This window comes from Microtus oregoni, unplaced genomic scaffold, assembly GCF_018167655.1.
Source record: "Microtus oregoni isolate MIOR12 unplaced genomic scaffold, Mior012 000009F_ref0000495, whole genome shotgun sequence".
Taxonomy (NCBI): domain Eukaryota; kingdom Metazoa; phylum Chordata; class Mammalia; order Rodentia; family Cricetidae; genus Microtus; species Microtus oregoni.
Genome location: NW_024543068.1, coordinates 31,280,006 through 31,298,325, shown reverse-complemented (window position 1 = coordinate 31,298,325; position 18,320 = coordinate 31,280,006). Strand labels below are relative to the sequence as shown.

Here is an 18,320-nt window from a genome sequence, read left to right as displayed (position 1 = left end):
TATCCATTTAATTGCACATCTCGTAATGTTATTTTCCTTTACAGCTGAATAGTATTTCATAGTGTATATGAATCATATTTTCACTACCCATTCATCAGTCGAAGGTCATTTAGGTTGGTTTAATTCCCTATTTGTTGTGAATTGAGTACCAGTGAATATGGCCGACAAAATCTATGTGGATTAGGAGGTTGGGTTCTCTGGGCATATGCTAAAGAGTGCTCTGCCTGAGTAATATGTTAGATTTATTTTTATCTTCCTGAGAATTATCCACACTGATTTCCACAGCAGCTGTATCAGGAAAGCAATGCTTATCTCAGAAGGAGTCAATGGAAAAAGAATAAAAAAACAGGATGAATCATAACCAGAGAAAAGAACATCATTGCAAGTTTAAATGTGCAAATAAAACTCAAGGAATTGAAGGCAGATGATATCTACAAGGAAGAAGCTGTCATTTCTAGTGCTTATAAAGAAAAGGAACAGAGAGGGGAGGAGCTACAGAATAAACAACTGTTGTCCATAGATGTACTTTCTAAAGCATACTTTAAGTAATAGTGACAAACATAAGTTCACTTTGTTTCACAATAGTTACTTTACATGCCATAGATTTGCCTGAAAATAACACAAGGGACTTTAAGCTGTGACTGCTTTTATTCATTGCTCAACCTGCATGTTCAGTCTCTTGGGATTCTTTTCCTTTAATCTGCTCATGGAAGTTCTTCCAGATACTGTCTCATTTTCTGAAGAAGGCACTTCTAGAATCTTCTAGTGTATATAGTTGCTAGCTTAAGTTAGGACCTGGCTATAGCTCAGGAGGGCGGGTTCTTTAACTCTATTTTAATGGTAGCTGCTATTTTGAAAGTGGGAACTGGCTCATCCTTGCTCCCAGACACATCTGCAGAAGTAGGATCTGTTCCTTCAGTGTTTCTATCACCTGTCAAAGAAGAATCTAATTCTTTCTCTGTGATACCTTCTACTGGGGGCAACTGATGTTCTTTTAGTAAAGTCTTATCTTCAGGGCATTGTTGAGAAGGAGCAAGTGAACCTTCATCAGGTGTGTCTTGCATGGGAAACTCTTGAATAGGGACCCCATCAGTTTTGGAAGGCTGTTTAACAACAGGAGAGTCTTCAGCAGGAGTCTCAGGTGGTGGAGGCTGAACATCAGCAGAGGTCTTTTCAGGGCTCTCCTCAACTGACGTCACCTGGGTTTCCATTGTAGTTTCTTCAGGAGGAGCCCCCTCAGATGAAGGAGACCCAGTTTCAGCTGTAGGGCCATCTTCAACTGGAACCACATTCGTAAAGACCTCCTCAGCTGATAGAGGTTGAACTTCAACAGAAGCCCCTTGTAGGGGAGTCTCTTGAGTAAGTGGAAACTCAGCTTCGGCAGGTGTATCATCTGCTGATAGACGTGGAGCTTCAGCATGGGCCTCCTCAGCTGGAGCAGGTGGAGATTCAACAGGGACCTCCTCAGCTGATGCAGGTGGAGCTTCAGCAGGGGCCTCCCCAACTGGAGCAGGTGGAGATTCAACAGGGACCTCCTCAGCTGGTGTAGGTGGAGCTTCGGCAGGGGCCTCCTCAGCTGGTACAGGTGGAGCTTCTGTGGGGGCCTCCTCAGCTGGTGCAGGTGGGACTTCAGGGGCCTCCTCAGCTGGTGGAGGTGAAATTTCTGCAGGGGCCTCCTCAGCTGGTGCAGGTGGGACTTCAGGGGCCTCCTCAGCTGGTGGAGGAGAAATTTCTACAGGAGCTTCCTCAGCTGGTGCAGGTGGAGGTTCAGCTGGGGCCTCCTCAGCAGGTGGAGCTTCTGCAGGGGCCTCCTCAGCTGGAGCAGGTAGAGCTTCTACAGGGGCCTCCTCAGCTGGAGCAGGTGGAGCTTCTGCAGGGGCCTCCTCTGCTGGAGCAGGTGGAACTTCAGCAGGGGCCTCCTCAGCTGGAGCAGGTGGAGCTTCAGCAGGGGCCTCCTCAGCTGAAGCAAGTGGAGCTTCTGCAGGGGTCTCCTCAGCTGGTGCAGGTGGAGCTTCTGCTGGGGCCTCCTCAGCTGGTGCAGGTGGAGGTTCAGCTGGGGCCTCCTCAGCTGGTGGAGCTTCTGAAGGGGCCTCCTCAGCTGGTGCAGGTGGAGCTTCTGCAGGGACCTCCTCAGCTGGAGCAGGTGGAGCTTCTGCAGGGGCCTCCTCAGCTGGTGCAGGTGGAGTTTCTGCAGGGGCCTCTTCTGCTGGTGCAGGTGGAGGTTCAGCAGGGGCCTCCTCAGCTGGTGCAGGTGGAGGTTCAGCAGGGGCCTCCTCAGCTGGTGCAGGTGAAGCTTCTGCAGGGGCCTCCTCTGCTGGAGCAGGTGGAACTTCAGCAGGGGCCTCCTCAGCTGGAGCAGGTGGAGCTTCAGCAGGGGCCTCCTCAGCTGAAGCAAGTGGAGCTTCTGCAGGGGTCTCCTCAGCTGGTGCAGGTGGAGCTTCTGCTGGGGCCTCCTCAGCTGGTGCAGGTAGAGGTTCAGCTGGGGCCTCCTCAGCTGGTGGAGCTTCTGAAGGGGCCTCCTCAGCTGGTGCAGGTGGAGCTTCTGCAGGGACCTCCTCAGCTGGAGCAGGTGGAGCTTCTGCAGGGGCCTCCTCAGCTGGTGCAGGTGGAGTTTCTGCAGGGGCCTCCTCAGCTGGTGCAGGTGAAGCTTCTGCAGGGGCCTCCTCAGCAGGTGGAGCTTCTTCAGGGGCCTCCTCAGCTGGTGCAGGTGGAGCTTCTGCAGGGGCCTCCTCAGCTGGTACAGGTGGAGCTTCTGCAGGGGCCTCCTCAGCAGGTGGAGCTTCTGTAGGGGCCTCCTCAGCTGGTGCAGGTGAAGCTTCTGCAGGGGCCTCCTCAGCAGGTGGAGCTTCTTCAGGGGCCTCCTCAGCTGGTGCAGGTGGAGCTTCTGCAGGGGCCTCCTCAGCTGGTACAGGTGGAGCTTCTGCAGGGGCCTCCTCAGCAGGTGGAGCTTCTGTAGGGGCCTCCTCAGCTGGAGCAGATGAAGCTTCTGCAGGGGCCTCCTCAGCTGGTAGAGGCAGAATTCTTGCAGGTGCTACTTCTTCAGGAGCATCCTTTGCTGATGGATGCTGACCTCCTTCAAAGACATCTTCTAGAGGAAATTCCTCAGCTAGTACCACAGCAATTTCTGCTGAGACTGCTTCTAATGTGTGCTTATCTAATGGTGGCTGAACTTCTTTAAAAGCCCCCTCAGATGGTAGAGGTTGACCTCTGTCAGTGGACTCTTCAGCAGTAGCAGATTCTTCTTCGCCTGCTACATTTTGGATCTTCACAAACACTTCTGTGAATGGAACCACAATTTCAATAGGTTGTTCTTCATGATCCACCTCAGCTTTGTGGAGATACTCTCGATCATAAGGCTCATATGAAAGGGCCCCTTGCACTGACAGATGACTAATGTCACCAGGGGCTTCAGAAGGAAGCTCATCAGCTGTTAGAGCCTGGATTTCACCAGAAAATGTCCCTTCAGTGAAAGGCATCATGGCATCAGGGACTTTTTCACCTGGCAGTACCTCTAATTCAAGAAAACCATCTACTTCAAATGAGAAACCCTCTTGTGTAACAGGTATTGTTTCCTCCTTTGGCTTAAGCAGGGAACTACCTGGCATATTCATGATGGTAATTTCTAATTCACTGAAGTATGTCTGTTGTTCCTTGTCCACTGTTTCTTTTGGGCAAATGTACATCACACTAAAGTCACCAGTACAGCTGGTCTGCTGAGATCTGTCTATTAACCGATCTGTGGGTCTGCTTGTTGGAATCTCTACTTCTGGAACACACTGTGGCAATTCAGGAGCTGTTTCTCTAACACCAGCGGAGGTTTCTTCAAGGGTAAGTGTTTTATCAGTGAGTATGGCTTTCGCTTTTTCTTCCACAGAAGCCTCTGTCTGCAGAGACTTATCAGTCATCTCCATGCCCTGCTTTCTCTTCATCCAAGTTTGTTGAAGTTGAGAAGACAGTCTAAGAGACTCATATTCTTTTGCAGAGTAGTTGTCTTTGCTTCCAGAAATATTGCCAATACTGAGGGTAGCTTTGGGGACAGGAGGTTGTGCTACAGCCATGGGTTTCTTTTTTTCTGGTACATCAGTTTGCTGGGACTTGTCTACCATCGGTTGGCTGGGTCGTCTTCTCCTTCTAAATTCCTGCCTCCCTAATGAGATAGGCTGTTCAGGTTCATCACTTTCTTCCATTTTTATGACTGATGATCTCCAAATTTATGAGTCTTCAAGTAGTTAATCATTAAGAATCATAAGTGTATTTGGTGGTTAAGCCTTTGCCTTCCTTCATTGAGTTTTTCTATGGAGTTTAGAAAAAAATAATTCATAAATTATTGGCATTCTTTACTACGTTCTTGTTGGATCCCACCTTACTCATTCATCATCCTTCCTGTTTAGTCTCTGTTAGAACAAATCTCTTTTAGAAGTTCCCTCAAGGGTCTGTGACATCACAGTCACTTCTCCTTACAAGGTTCCGGAAGTTCTGTTTCCAGCAGTTTTAAGCTTGGTTTATTCACATAAGCAATGACTAAATGTGAAGTGTCTAGGTTTTTTTTTGTTTTTGTTTTAAAAAATCAGGTTGAAAATGAATTTCTTTCCCAGATGAATAATTTAACTCCAAGAGAGCCACTAATTGTTAAAGGTGATCTTTTTGAGCTTACAACTTGATTCTTTTCCTTCTACTAACGAATTATAATACAGAACTCAGTATGGGCAGGTTGTCCATTATTAGAGTTAGTGTGTGTGTGTGTGTGTGTGTGTGTGTGTGTGTGTGTAGGAATGTCTGATAAATGGATGTCTATAGGACTTCGAAAGAAACTGCCTCTCTTTAGAAGACTCTCAATTTGGAATTCAATATCTATGGAAGCTTCATTCCTTTGCCTTTAACCTTCCGTGACTACAGCCTACTACTACCAAAAGATAATCCATGTTTTCAGTCTCAAGCAATGTAAAGTATTTTCCATTTATTTTGAATTATTTTATAAAGTAGTTTTATCCAAATTTTTACAGATGTAAGGCTACTGAGTCTAAATATATGTCAGGTTAAACACAATGTTTTTAAAGTCGTTTCTACAGATTCTCCTGAATGATCACATGGAATGGATCTTTCAAGGGGACAAAGTCATCTGATAATGAATGGGACTGGTTTCATTGAGGGGTTTGATAGGGCTGAAAGGAAAATGAGAAAGGGTGAGAGGAGATATTGTATACAATTTAGGAAACTTTCAAGTAGCAAAATTATTGGTAAAATTTTGTATTGAATTGGAAAATAGAAACCCCACATAAGCATATCATAGGCGGTAAGTTGAGATTATATATATAATCACTGTATATCTACATACTATCACATTTATAGATATAAAACCTTTTACTTATATATAACACAAGAATTTCTTTATTGCTTCAAGACAATATGAAAGCAAATGAAACAATCCTTGTTGCTAGACAGTAGTAGCATGAATGAGTCCCTTGTACATTCCTTCAAATAAATTGAAACCCAAGGCTAGAAGTTCTTCTAGACCTTTCTAGAATAAACCATCTACAAACTAGGGAGACACAGATCAACTTTTAGTATATTCTTTGTTTCTACTAGTAATAATGAGCTCATAGCCATGAATGACCATGCATGCACAACCAATTAATGATTCTACCTAAGATTATAATTGCCTTGTGAAGCACTAATTTTCGCATGCTAATTTTTCTTTAATAAATAAAATATGTTTTCAATAAAGAAAATATATTCTTTTCTCATTCAATATATCCTGATTACAGTTTCCCCTCCCTTTACTCCTCCCAATTCCTCCACACCTCCTCTTCCCTCCAGATTCACTCCCTTTCTGTCTTTCATTAGCAAAGAGCAAACTTCTAAGAGATAACAGCTGAACCTGACAAAACTGGAACATAATAAGATAAATCAAAACCATCACATCGAGGTTGGACAAGGCAATTTAATGGAAGGAAAAGAGCCTCGATAGCATGCACAAGAGTCAGAGACATGCTCACTCACACACTCAGGAGTCCCATGAAAATATTAAGCTGAAAGCTACAACATAAATGAAGGTTAACTGGTGCAGACCTGTGTGGTCTCTGTACTTGCTGCTTCAATACCTTTATGTTCCTATGCACCTCGCTCAGTTGACTGGCAGGGGTGGGGGGAGGCAGTAAACCTTGTTCTCCTGTTGTCCTCCATCCCTTTTGGCATATACATACACTCTTCCCTCTTCTGAGGGGTTCCCTCATCTCTGAAGAAATTTGATAGAGACATCTCATTTAGATGTCTCTAAAGCTGTGGCTGTGTCTTTCCAAAGACTGTCTCTGACTGTGGATCTCTGCATCTGTTTCTGTCCACTACAGGAGAAAGCACCTCTGATGATTTCACATGATTTCTTAAAACCTACAGATGTTTTCGCAGATGTTTCCAGTGGTGACCTCATTACTCTCTGTTTAAGACTTGGAAGTTCACTCTTTTTCTTGGTAATCTCACATGGCTTAGCACTTCTTACTTGGTTCACACACATTAATTATTAATCTGTGATTCCCAAATGAAACTGAAATCCTAAACTTAGTATCTGTGGATGTGACTTTGTTTAATAAAAGGGTATTGACTGGGGACATGATAGGTATTCCTTTAATCCCAGCACTAGAGATAGAGACAGTCAGATCATTGTTGAAACCAGCCTGTTCTACAAACAAGTTACAAGGCTAGTCAGAGCTACATAGGGAGGAGACCAAGTCTTTTTTAAAAAATAAAATGTCTCTGCATATGTAATCAAATTAAAATGCTAGTCTTACAGGAAAGAGAATATTTAGACACAAAGACAGAGAAGATGGGGATAGAAAGAGGAGTTTGTAGCACAAAATAGGAGATATCTAACATTATCAGAATACAGAAGTGGTGAAGAAGGTTCCACCACAGGAGAGTGCCTACCTCTGCCACCAACTTTATTTGGGGTGTGTAACCTTCAGTAATGTGAGAATATTTATTTCTGTTGTTGTAACTCAATTTTGAGACTTCCTTGTGGGAACACTGGGAACTAATGTAGCATGATTTCAAAGCTCCACACTTAAGATTTCTGCCTTTCTGGCTCTTCAGTTTGAATAACTGGGGTGCTCATTTCAGACTCAGAACTTACAAGGATTTTGATATTGTATGTGGCATATTCCTGTAATCAAAGAACCAGAGGGATTTTCTAAAAGGCTTCTCCTAGATAATTTGCATGTAACTTTACCAAAAATAAAATTTCTAAATAGCATATAATTTCATTTAATATTTTAATGAATTTGAAAGTCATAATTTAAAAGTATCAAACATGCTTCAAATTAATATGGACCTAATATATAAACTGTGAGCAATAAGGTTTTTTTCCTAACTGAATAGACCAGACAAGATAAAGCCTGAGATATGTTCCTGGATTAGTGAATGGTAAGGGCAGAGAATATAAAATGTAAATCTCTGAGTACCTAAAAGATTAAATTAAAATGTCAGGAGAAACCATAAAATTATGCCAAAATATCACATAAAGATCCTTAATGTCCAAAGCACTTTAGAAGTCAATATATAGATAGAAACAGTAGAATACCAAAGACTACTAGTAAAACAAAATTATAGATTAAAAACAAATGGCCAATAAATACATGAGGAAGATTACTAGCAATTATATTTTTAAGAAACTTGAATTTTGGAAATATAGTTACTTCATGAAACATTCTTAGTATGTATATATTTTGGTATGTATATATTCTAACAATATTTCAGGTGTTAGAAAAGCCAGACTAAACAAAGCAAAATGGCACGTCTTTCTGTCCTCATGGACCTTATTGTTCCGTAGAAAAATCCAGTGTACACAAACCTAACCAGACATTTGCAGTGAAACAGTGTGTGCTTTTAGGTCTGCAGAAACCATTGTGTCTATGAGCCCACTGTGGCTTTAACTATATGTATAAGATCTGCACAAGATCATGTCAGTCAAAATTCCCAGCAGAAATGGGATTGAAATCCCACCTCTAGTTGAAGAGCTATTGGTCACTGATGGCTTCTGGGGAAAGAAAAGTCAGTTTTCTGCAGGGATGTGTCCTCTGAGAGACTACTCATGCTCCAGCAGAGTGTCCCACATCTATGTACATACAGGAAGCTCTGAGTGGACTCACTCAGTTTTATAAAAAGAACAAGTTAGTAGAGAAAAGTGATGGAGAGAGAGAGAGAGAGAGAGAGAGATTGAGAAGGAATAGAGGCTAGACTTTATCAAAACATGTGTGAAATTATTAAAAGTACTGTTAGGTGATGAGGAGAGAAAGGATTTGTTGTTTTTTTTTTGTTGTTGTTGTTGTTTTTTGTTTTTGTTTTTCGAGACAGGATTTCTCTGTGGCTTTGGAGCCTGTCCTGGAACTAGCTCTTGTAGACCAGGCTGGTCTCGAACTCACAGAGATCCGACTGCCTCTACCTCCCGAGTGCTGGGATTAAAGGCGTGCGCCACCACCGCCCGGCTCAAGAGAAAGGATTTGTAAGAAAGAATTTGGAAGTGTGTAGGAGAACGCGAATAAAGTAGTCCCACACTAGCTGAGAATTGAGTATGATAAGGGTATTTTTCTATTATTTAGGGAGGACTCGCAGATCACAGTCCTCTGCATGAACAGGGAGCAGGAAAAGTGGGGTTTATGTTAGGAAGCAAAGGCCACACTCTTAGAATTGTGAAAGCAGGAAGGTCAAGGGTGGGATGGTGGTATATGGAATGTGCTGGAAGAAGTTGATGAGGGTTACAGTAATTTACAGAATACCCCTAGTAATACTATTTTGTTTTAAACACCGGAAAATGACTTCCGTTCTCTCTATTAAGATAGCTATGTGAAAGGGGAAATGAGAACTCATTTGTACTTCTGCATTGTAAATGGCCACAGATGGAGCACGATAAACCAACACAGATGTACAATCTCACCTCTTCCATGAGAGTCAAGGTTAAGAGCGGAGGCAAAGATGGTCTGGATTCTCTAATCTGACTCCCACTAGGTAAATTGTACTATTTGAGGGAGACACTGTAACCTATATTCAGAGCCTCTTTCTGGCTCATTGAGCACCAGCAAAATGATTCAGATTGCAGGACCCCAGACCCAGTTATCTTGCTACAGACAGCTAGAGCAACTTTTGGCTACTAATAGCTTCTATCACATCCTGATCAAAACAGTCACCTCACAGCATGGAAGGCTACAAGGACAATCTCTTTTCCATACGCGAGAGGAGAGCCTTGCACTTTCTCCTATAACAAAACCCAACTGGGAAAGTGAATACTCCATGTTCTTGAGACGCTCCATGTGTACACACATGTTGTAAACTGGCAGGGTGCAGGGCAGAGATCTATAAGGTCATCATAGAGGTTTATGTATCCTAGACGGTAAGAATAAAACTCCAACAATCAGGAAGAGTGCCAGCAAGAAAAAAGAAGCCATGGCAAAACCCTGACTACCATGCATTTAAAAGCCAGGTAGTGCTGGGACTCGAAAATAGGGATGCAAGGAAATAATGAAAGGACAGCAGTGTGGATAGAAACAAGAGGAGAGGATATTGATCCATGCTGTAATGAACAAGAACTGGATTAGAACTAAGGGACAAAGGAAAGAAAGGTCTCTGGGGAAGAGATGATGAGTTTTCTACAGGTGTGTGGCCCCTAGTCGGTTGCCTGTGCTCCAGTGAACCACACCCATACCAGTGTGCATATGGGCAACACTGATTGGACTCGGTGAGGTATAAAGGGAAGTGGGGAGGGAAAATGACATGAAGTTGGGAGCAGGTGTGGTGGGTTACAAAGAAGGATGGGTGTGATCCAAATGCATTGTGTACATGTGTGAAATTCTCAATAAATAAATAAAAATATGGTTATCAAGATACTAGTTTTTAAGGCTATGTGAATGGAAATACCAGTTACTGAAATGGTGAGAGCGTGAGAAGCAAGGATCAGCTAATGAAAACAATATCCAGGTTTAAATGTGAACATTTTGATTGTGGAGATGCCTATGGAAAGAAAACTGAAGATGTTAGGAGATTTACTAGATGAACTCCAAATGTTGTAGAAATATCATAGATACGCTTATGAACATCATTGAAAATAAAAACAATATTTACAACCATGAGTTGGACATAATTACGAAAGTTCAAAAAGGTATCTACAATTGAGCCTCCTAACCGATAGAGCATTTGATGTAAGACAGAAAAAGAAGCCAGCAGAAAGAACTAAAGGTAAAAATGCATAAATAGGAAACTGGGAAGCTCTGTTGTAGACACTCTAGCAGAAAATGATTCAAAGAGGTTACTCTTGTTGGATGATGTGAGGAGTCTGTCAGTGTGGTTGGTAATTGAATTTACATAAGGTATTCTCATTGAAGGACTTAACACGAAGCTATGTGGCATATACTGGAAGAGGAAATCTGCTCACAGGTATCAGGTAACTCTCAAAAAAAGTTTAAGCTAAAGATGATAGAACAAAATACTTATTGTCCTATGAAACAACTGGATACTTTCAATTTTAATAAAAAGGGAATGGAAAATAGTATATTTTTATTTTTAAATATTGTGTAACCATTGAGAATTACGCTACTGAAAAAATAGTAGATAGATAACAACCATGAATACATACTAATTTTAAAAGGAAGACAAATTTAATAAGCATATTTTCATATGATAAATATATTACATATATATGCATGTGTATATGTACACGTGTTATACACACCCAGTTTTTACTGAAAGAAGTAAAATGAAATAGTTATGGGCTATATGTTACAGGATACATGTATTATTTCGTATTTTATCTTTTTAATGTTTCCATATGTTTCACAGTAAGCAGTGTTTTATTTTCATTGGAAAAGGTAAGGGTAGTTTTTATAAAGTAAAGTTCTGAAGCCATTAAAATATATACTGTAAAAAATAATAGAACTAATCAGCATTAACAGAACTTAGTCAGCGAAGCATATGTAAAACCATCCAGTCGATTGAGTCAACAAGCCTTACAGTTGTTTTTTTCCAACTGTGGTCAGGAAACATGTCTACAAATTCATAGAAACATAATAACTAGATTGGTTCACATTTGGGAGGTTCTCCATGGCAGTACAAAGGAGCTGGAGAGTAAATAAAGCCTAAAGCCTTACAGGATGTGAGAAAAGTGCAAGGTGAAATCCAGGAAGAAAATTAGAAAGAGAAAGTAAAGCTCCATGAGGAGGCCTGGTAAGTCATGGAAAGCCAAATATGGAGGACAGTCAGAGTCCTGCTTGTGATAAAGAGTATTTGCAATGAAATTGAAGGGTTACTTTGAGGAATTCAAGGAAAGTTTAAAATTAGACATTGAGTTACCCAAAGACAATTGACCAAGGATAGTGCCTGCCCACTCACTCTGAAAAACTGTCATTTTGGTACATAGAAATAGCCAAGAAGCTACCGACTACAGAGACAAGTGGAGCCAGGTACTAACACAGACTGGCAGTCTGAGCTACAACAGGAGAAATTCAGTGGTCCCTTCATCTCTATATTTTCTGCATCTTTGGAAACAATCAAAATATAAAGGGGGATGAGAGTTAGCTCTGTGATTAAGTGTACTTATTACTCATGCAACAGAGCTAGGTTTGGTTTCCAGTAGCTACATGGTTGATTGTAGCCATCTGCAACTCTGATTTTAAGGGATCTGTTGCCTTCTCCTAACCTCTGAGGGTACCAGGCATGTATACATGCAGCCAAAATGTTTATTCACACAAAACAAAACCAAAAAATCTAACAAAGATATTTTTAACTTTTATGAAAAAATGCGACAAACTTGTGTCGTCTTGTTTTTATGTCATTGTTTGCTAAACAATTATCTATACAACATTTACAGTGTATTGAATAGTTTAGGTAGTTCAGAGATGACTTAAAAGTTTGGGGATGATGTACATAAATTGTGTAAAAATATTGAGCCTCTTTTTCTTTCATTATTATATATGTGTGTGCATGTGTCTACATATATATTATTTATAATATATTTATAGTACTACTGAATCGATTTTTGTTGTTGTATGTAAAAGGTTTCAAGGCTGATCACTCTGATGAACAGCCAATAAGGGGTTCATCACCAGAAGGGGCTAATTCTTCTTCTCTCAGTACTTGCCTGTAGCTCTTTGTCGAGGTGTGGGGCTCTGAAAATGTTTCCCTCTTCCATGTTAATATGTCCATTGATATTGCCTTGTTCCAGTCTTATTTGTGCAATCATTTCTAGGGAGAAACTGTTTCACTACAGACTTCTCAGTATTCTGGCTATGACAGTTTTTCCGCCTTCCACAACCACAACGTTCCTTAAGCCACAGATGCAGGAGCTGTGCTGTACAGGTATCTGTTGGGGCTTGGCTCCCTACTGTTTGTTGATCTCTGCATTGTACTTCCCAGGCCTAGTGAGGAAATGGAACTTAGAAAAGAATCTACTAGCTGGACACTGGCACACGCCTTTAATCCCAGCATTCCTGACACAGAGGCAGGTGGATTGTTGTGAGTTCAAGGTCAGCCTGCTCTAGAAGAGCTAGTTCCAGGACAGGCTTCACAGCTATAGAAAAACCCTGTCTTGAAAAACAAAACGAACAAACAAAAATAGAATCTACTACCACTTTTTCACTAGACCAGCCTTATAATTCAGTACTACATTTTAAATCTTATTTTATCCTGATACCCACAAAGAGGTATCATCCAATTGGACCCCTCATCCGATCCAAGTGAGCCACCACTCACCTCCTCTGAGTTAATATTAAAAAATAATTTTATAAAGTATCATTCAAGGAGAATCAGTATTTATATTACCAACTCACAAATACTCAGAAATCATTTACCACCTTCTTAGATTTTTTTCCCCTCCTCCCACCCTACGCCCCCTCCTCCCACCCTTCTCCCCCTCCCCCCACTCCTTTCCCCCTCCCTCTCCAGTCCAAAGAGCAGTCAGGGTTTTCTGCCCTGTGGTAAGGCCTAGGACCTCCCCCTCCGTCCATATCTAGGAAGGTGAACATCCAAACTGGCTAGGCTCCCACAAAGCCATCACATTACGTAGGATCAAAACCCCGTGCCATTGTCCTTTGCGTCTCATCAGCCCTCATTGATCGCCATGTTCAGAGAGTCCAGTTTTATCCCATGCTTTTTCAGTCATAGTCCAGCTGGTCTTGGTGAGCTCCCAATAGATCTTGTATATTATTTTGATGTATTCTGTCTTCCATTACTGATATTCCCTACTCTCTTTTTAGTTCTCTTTTACCCCAAGATTATGGCATCTTGTGAACAATAACAATAGGTAGCTTTGCTTGTTTGAGCCTTGGCTGTATTTGGCAAATTAAGGGCATTTGGCAAATGATCTAGTAGAGTCTGAATAGCAAAGATACCTGGCTCCTGAAACAAAGAGTTTCATGAGAAAGCATAGTGAGGTATTTTCTCAGGCAAATGATACTTCTGTGAGATCTCATATACCTCTAGGCATACAATGCATATGTGTATTTGTGTCTATGTCCCATTTGTATTTATAATATTCATCCTTCCTTTCCCCTTCCCTCTTTCTCTTAAGTTTACTTTCCACAAGGACAGTGGCATTACTGATTTCAGTTTTCTGTCCTATTACTGAAAGATACACACACACACACACACACACACTCACACACATACACACTCATACATATACATATATATGGCCAAGTTATATATATATATATAAATTTACAGATCCTTAATAAATTTAGTGATCTGAGAATATATGCCATAACCTTTGACATAATTATATAGCATATAGTTTAAATTATAACTTACAATTGATAAGAATGTACAGATACCAAAATTCTTTTTTCTCTAACTAACTTTAGAAAATGGCACTGTTTTCTTAGACTTCAGGGTGTTCACAATCTGCTCTGAACACATAAGGGAGCTGAAAAGTCAATTTATAATTTACAATTTAAAAATAAGCTCACAAAGAAAATAAAATTAACTATTAATTTTATTATACCAAGTCTTTAATAAACACGCAACATTCTAGGAGCCAGAGGAGGGCCTAGGTACATAGTTACTCTAGTTTCTCTACAATAATCCAGTAATTCCTCTTCAGAATGGAAATAACTTGGCAATGAAGATTAAATGAAAACAAAATAATCACGATGCAAGAAAAACTATGTGAAGAAATAAGACACACAAACCAGGAGTTCCTGCCTCTGACCAGAATTCAGCTTCTTACAGAATCAAGTCTCTTCCTTGTCCCAACCCCAAAATTGACTACTATAGCTGTTTTAAATTATTCAGAAAACGAGTTCTAGCACAAAGGACTGAAACACCTTTTCTGGGGAGCAATCGTTTACAATTGAAGGATATTTTTTTCTCACCCAAGGATTTAGAATCCTTACATAGATTTAGCATTTGTTCCCAATTCCTCTGTCTTGAGAAATTAAATGTAAAAAAAAATTTAGAACCCATCTTAAATTATAAAACCATATAAATGGATTATAGATAGATAGATAAATAATAAAATATTACATTTTCATTTCTTACAATTTATAAGTACAGATCATCACTTCTCCCAATATGAAAAATATAGGAGTTAAAATCTTATTGAGTTTATAGAGTGTGGTCACTTATAAAAGACTCCTGTTAAGCTCAGCCTTTTCCTACACTATTAATATATGAGTCTGTTTGAGTAATTAATTGATCCATGTGTAGCAATATGAATGAATTCTTAAAATTGTATTTAGTCTATCAATACTTTCTAAAACTTTTTAAATTCATATTACATAGATGGGGCATCATGTGAACATGAATATGCCCAAGCTCTTCCTGGAATTTTCCTAATTATAACCTAGGCAGAAGTGCTCAGACAGAAAAGAAGCTATTGAAAAATGCACATTCAGCTCTTTGAAAGGCTATTCAAAATTCTTTATTATAAAAAGAAACCTAAAGATTTTAAACATGCCAAGAGAAAGATATTCTTAGGCTAATCCTCCAGGGACAAATTATAAACTTGCTGAGAAAGAACTCATAGGGGTTGGAAGCATCCCTGCTCTCCATTCTGACTTGAAATCGCAGAAGACGTGCAGATCATTCGCACAAACATGAGCACCAGCAGTTTCTGTAGAAAGAACATCAGACCAGTTTTACTCAGTGAAAATCCGATGTCCTGCCCACTTATAGGCTCCCTGCCATCTCTCTTCCCTCTGGGACATCTCACTTGATGGTAGACTGGCACATTTTAGGGATAAAAAGCTTTTGCAATAGGGCTATGGTATTTGAGCTATAGTTTAATTTCATCTAAATAGCAGAACTTCTGAACTTGAGTGAATCTTCACTATTTTTCCACACAGAGACAAAACATCCCAATTGTCACCCAGCACTTGTTTGCATTATACAGCTCTGTATTATCGAAATTTTTAATCTCCACATTGACTATTTCTGAAAGCATAAAGTTCAACATACGTATATCAAAAAACATTACAACAATTGAGAAAAATTTATATCTATCAAAGTGAGACAGTTTTTATTTTATGGAAATTTCATACAAGAATATTGTATTTATATCATTTCCACCCCTCCTCTCAACTCCTCCTATGTCACCCCCACTCACTCTCAAATTCATGAATACTTATTATATATAAATATATATTGCATACACACACATATGACCTTCTGAGTTCATTTAGTGTTCATAAGTGTTTAGGGCTGACTCTGTAGTATTGAATAACCAAGTGATGTTTGTTGATGGAGAAGACCAATTCTCCCTTTCTCAGCAGCCCATTGATTACCTGTAGTTCTTCATCTAAGGATGGGGCCTTGTGAGATTTCCTTCATCCGTGTTGGTGTGTCATCTGGTATTGTCATTAAGCATGTCTTGTTTAGGCAACCACAATGTTGAGATTCAGTGAGTAAAGTCTCCTATCATGTATAGAAGACACTATCACAGGGCACCTATGCTGGTCCTTTGGCTCTTAGGATCTTTCTATGCCCTCTTCCACAAGATGTTCCCTAGGATATATGTGTAGAAATTTTGTTGTACACATATCATTTGGAGTTGGGCAGCCCATGGTATGTTACTGTTCTCTGCACATTGACCATTTGTGGAGTCCTGATTGCTGTTCAGGGGAGTCCAAGGGGTTCCTAAAATAATAGACTTTTTCATTGCCCCTGGTTTCCTCCAAGAATATAAAAGTAAAGCCCTATGTAGACACAGTATACAGTACTTGGAAGGATACAGGACTCGGGAGAATCAAGCTAGAACCAAACAGAAAGCCTTCTACCTAAGGACTAGCTTTCATGGTATCTGAAGTTGTTGTTCAAAATGCCAAAGGAGGAAAGCAATATTCCTACCAAACTGTAATACATGTGGTTAATTCCTACCACAGAATATTCTGGAAAGATATCCACAAGTGTGAAATTAGCAGCACTTTTATCTTGGTGATAACTAACAAATGTCTAATTGAACTAAATTAAGTAGGATAGAGCCAGTAATTGGGATAGAAGCCATGCATGGTATCATAAACCTAGCCAGCTACCTGGGGTTGATGAAGTAATAGACTCTAGAGAAGAACCTGCTATTTCAAGTTTCTTTTTTTTTATTGGCATGATGTTTCTATTTATTTATTTATTTATTTATTGAAAAAATGTCCGCCTCCTCCCCGCCTCCCATTTCCCTCCCCTTCCTCCCACTCCTCTTACTCTCTCCCCACTCTTCTCCCCCTCCCCCCACTCCATTCCCCCTCCCTCTCGAGTCTGAGACCCACATTGGAGCACCAGACTGAGCTCCCAAGGTCCAAATGAGGAGCAGAAGGAGGGAGAAGATGAGCAAGGAAGTCAGGACCACGAGGGGTGCACCCACCCACTGTGACAGTGGGGCTGATCTATTGGGAGCTCACCGAGGCCAGCTGGACTGGGACTAAATAAGCATGGGTTAAAAACCGGACTCTCTGAACATGGCAGACACTGAGGGCTGATGAGAAACCAAGGACAATGGCACTGGGTTTTGATCCTACTTAATGTGCTGGTTTTGTGGGAGCCTAGCCTGTTTGGATGCTCACCTTCCTAGACCTGGATGGAGTGGGGAGGACCTTGGACTTCCCACAGGGCAGGAAATCCGGACTGCTCTTCAGACTCAAGTTTCTTGAATGCATGCAATTTCTGTGTTCTATATAGCCATCCTTTTACTCACAGATAAGTACAGCTCCCACCCCTCAGCAAGGAAGCTTTTTTCTGCAACAGCAACAGCAGACCATTCCTGAAATAATCTTGTCTGCTGGATTAAATGCATAAAGGGCTGCAGTTCTAACTCAGCATAACCAAGTAAGTCCTTATACTAGATGTGCTCACAGTTGCTCAAAGGTCAAAGCTTTCTAAAGACAATAGCGGCGATTGCACACAAATGGAGCACAGCATATGGCTCTGGAGACTCACTCTGAAAGTCTGACTTGCCAGGTCTAGCATTACGGAGAACTAAACCCAAACACTGTTCTCCAATGATAACATTGTTCCTAACTACTTGGCACCAAGAGTCGGGCTGGAAACTACGGACAGCAGTAGAAAGCAAACCGAGGAAATGGGATCCCTTTTCTCTCACATTTTGACGTGGCATTACCCCGAATGTGTTCAGCACATGGCTACATCCTTTTAACTAAGCGTGGAGCCCTCTGGGCTGGAAAGAAAAGTTTGATGATGCATTTAGAAACACTGGAACGCATCAACTGAAGTTGATGTTTTTCTGCTTCAATTCTGCAAACAAGCCACTATACACCACACTTCTATCTTGTGTTCAGTTATAAGAGAGCTGCGCAGAACAATTATAATTTGGCACCTTCAGAGTAAATGCCAAATCAATTAACAGAGATCCAATCAAAATTGGCTCAACCTGCAGCACTGAATTCAAGAAGGCATTAGCTGAAACCAGGTATATTTGACACAAGCTGAATACTGATGATGCATCAAATAAAAATAGGAATTTCTAAATTTTGAATAATGCAACCGGATCAGGGTTTCACAAATCATCCAATATATCTGCATCTGTAGAATTGTTCTTCTACACATACATTTATGCAATTGTAGATGCAAAGGCCGAATTCTAATGCTGAAAGTTCTGTTAATGGAATGTAAACGGACTGCATAAGACATGTAGCCTAAAAAAAAAAAATGCTTCTGAGGAGAAAAGCATTGATTCAATTTTCTAGCTAGTTTACAAATATGTGTGGCTTTTCCTTTCATCCGCTCAAACTTTGATAGTGAAAAGAAGGGAGAAAACGAATCGATGCTAGCAATCTTTTAAAGAGTGCTGTACGTGATATGAGTAGAAAGGGCAGAAGACTGCCAGTAAATACGAGCTA

At 40.7% G+C, this 18,320-nt stretch overlaps 1 protein-coding gene across 1 annotated transcript; it reads right to left on the bottom strand.

Moving 5' to 3' along the window:
* Positions 1-806: 806 nt before the first annotated feature.
* Positions 807-4,187, bottom strand: Fscb (fibrous sheath CABYR binding protein). Its single transcript, XM_041658007.1, has 2 exons — positions 2,127-4,187; positions 807-2,060 (listed from the first exon to the last, which is right to left on the bottom strand). Exons 1-2 carry the CDS (start codon positions 4,185-4,187, stop codon positions 807-809), a joined length of 3,315 nt encoding a protein of 1,104 aa, XP_041513941.1.
* Positions 4,188-18,320: the final 14,133 nt, after the last annotated feature.

Excerpts from the sequence above, each read along its gene's own strand:
- Fscb (XM_041658007.1), bottom strand. The coding sequence starts at position 4,187 with ATGGAAGAAAGTGATGAACCTGAACAGCCTATCTCATTAGGGAGGCAG. Across the intron at positions 2,061-2,126 it reads CACCTGCTCCAGCTGAGGAG|GCCCCAGCTGAACCTCCACC; the intron begins GTCCCTGCAGAA and ends CCAGCTGAGGAG.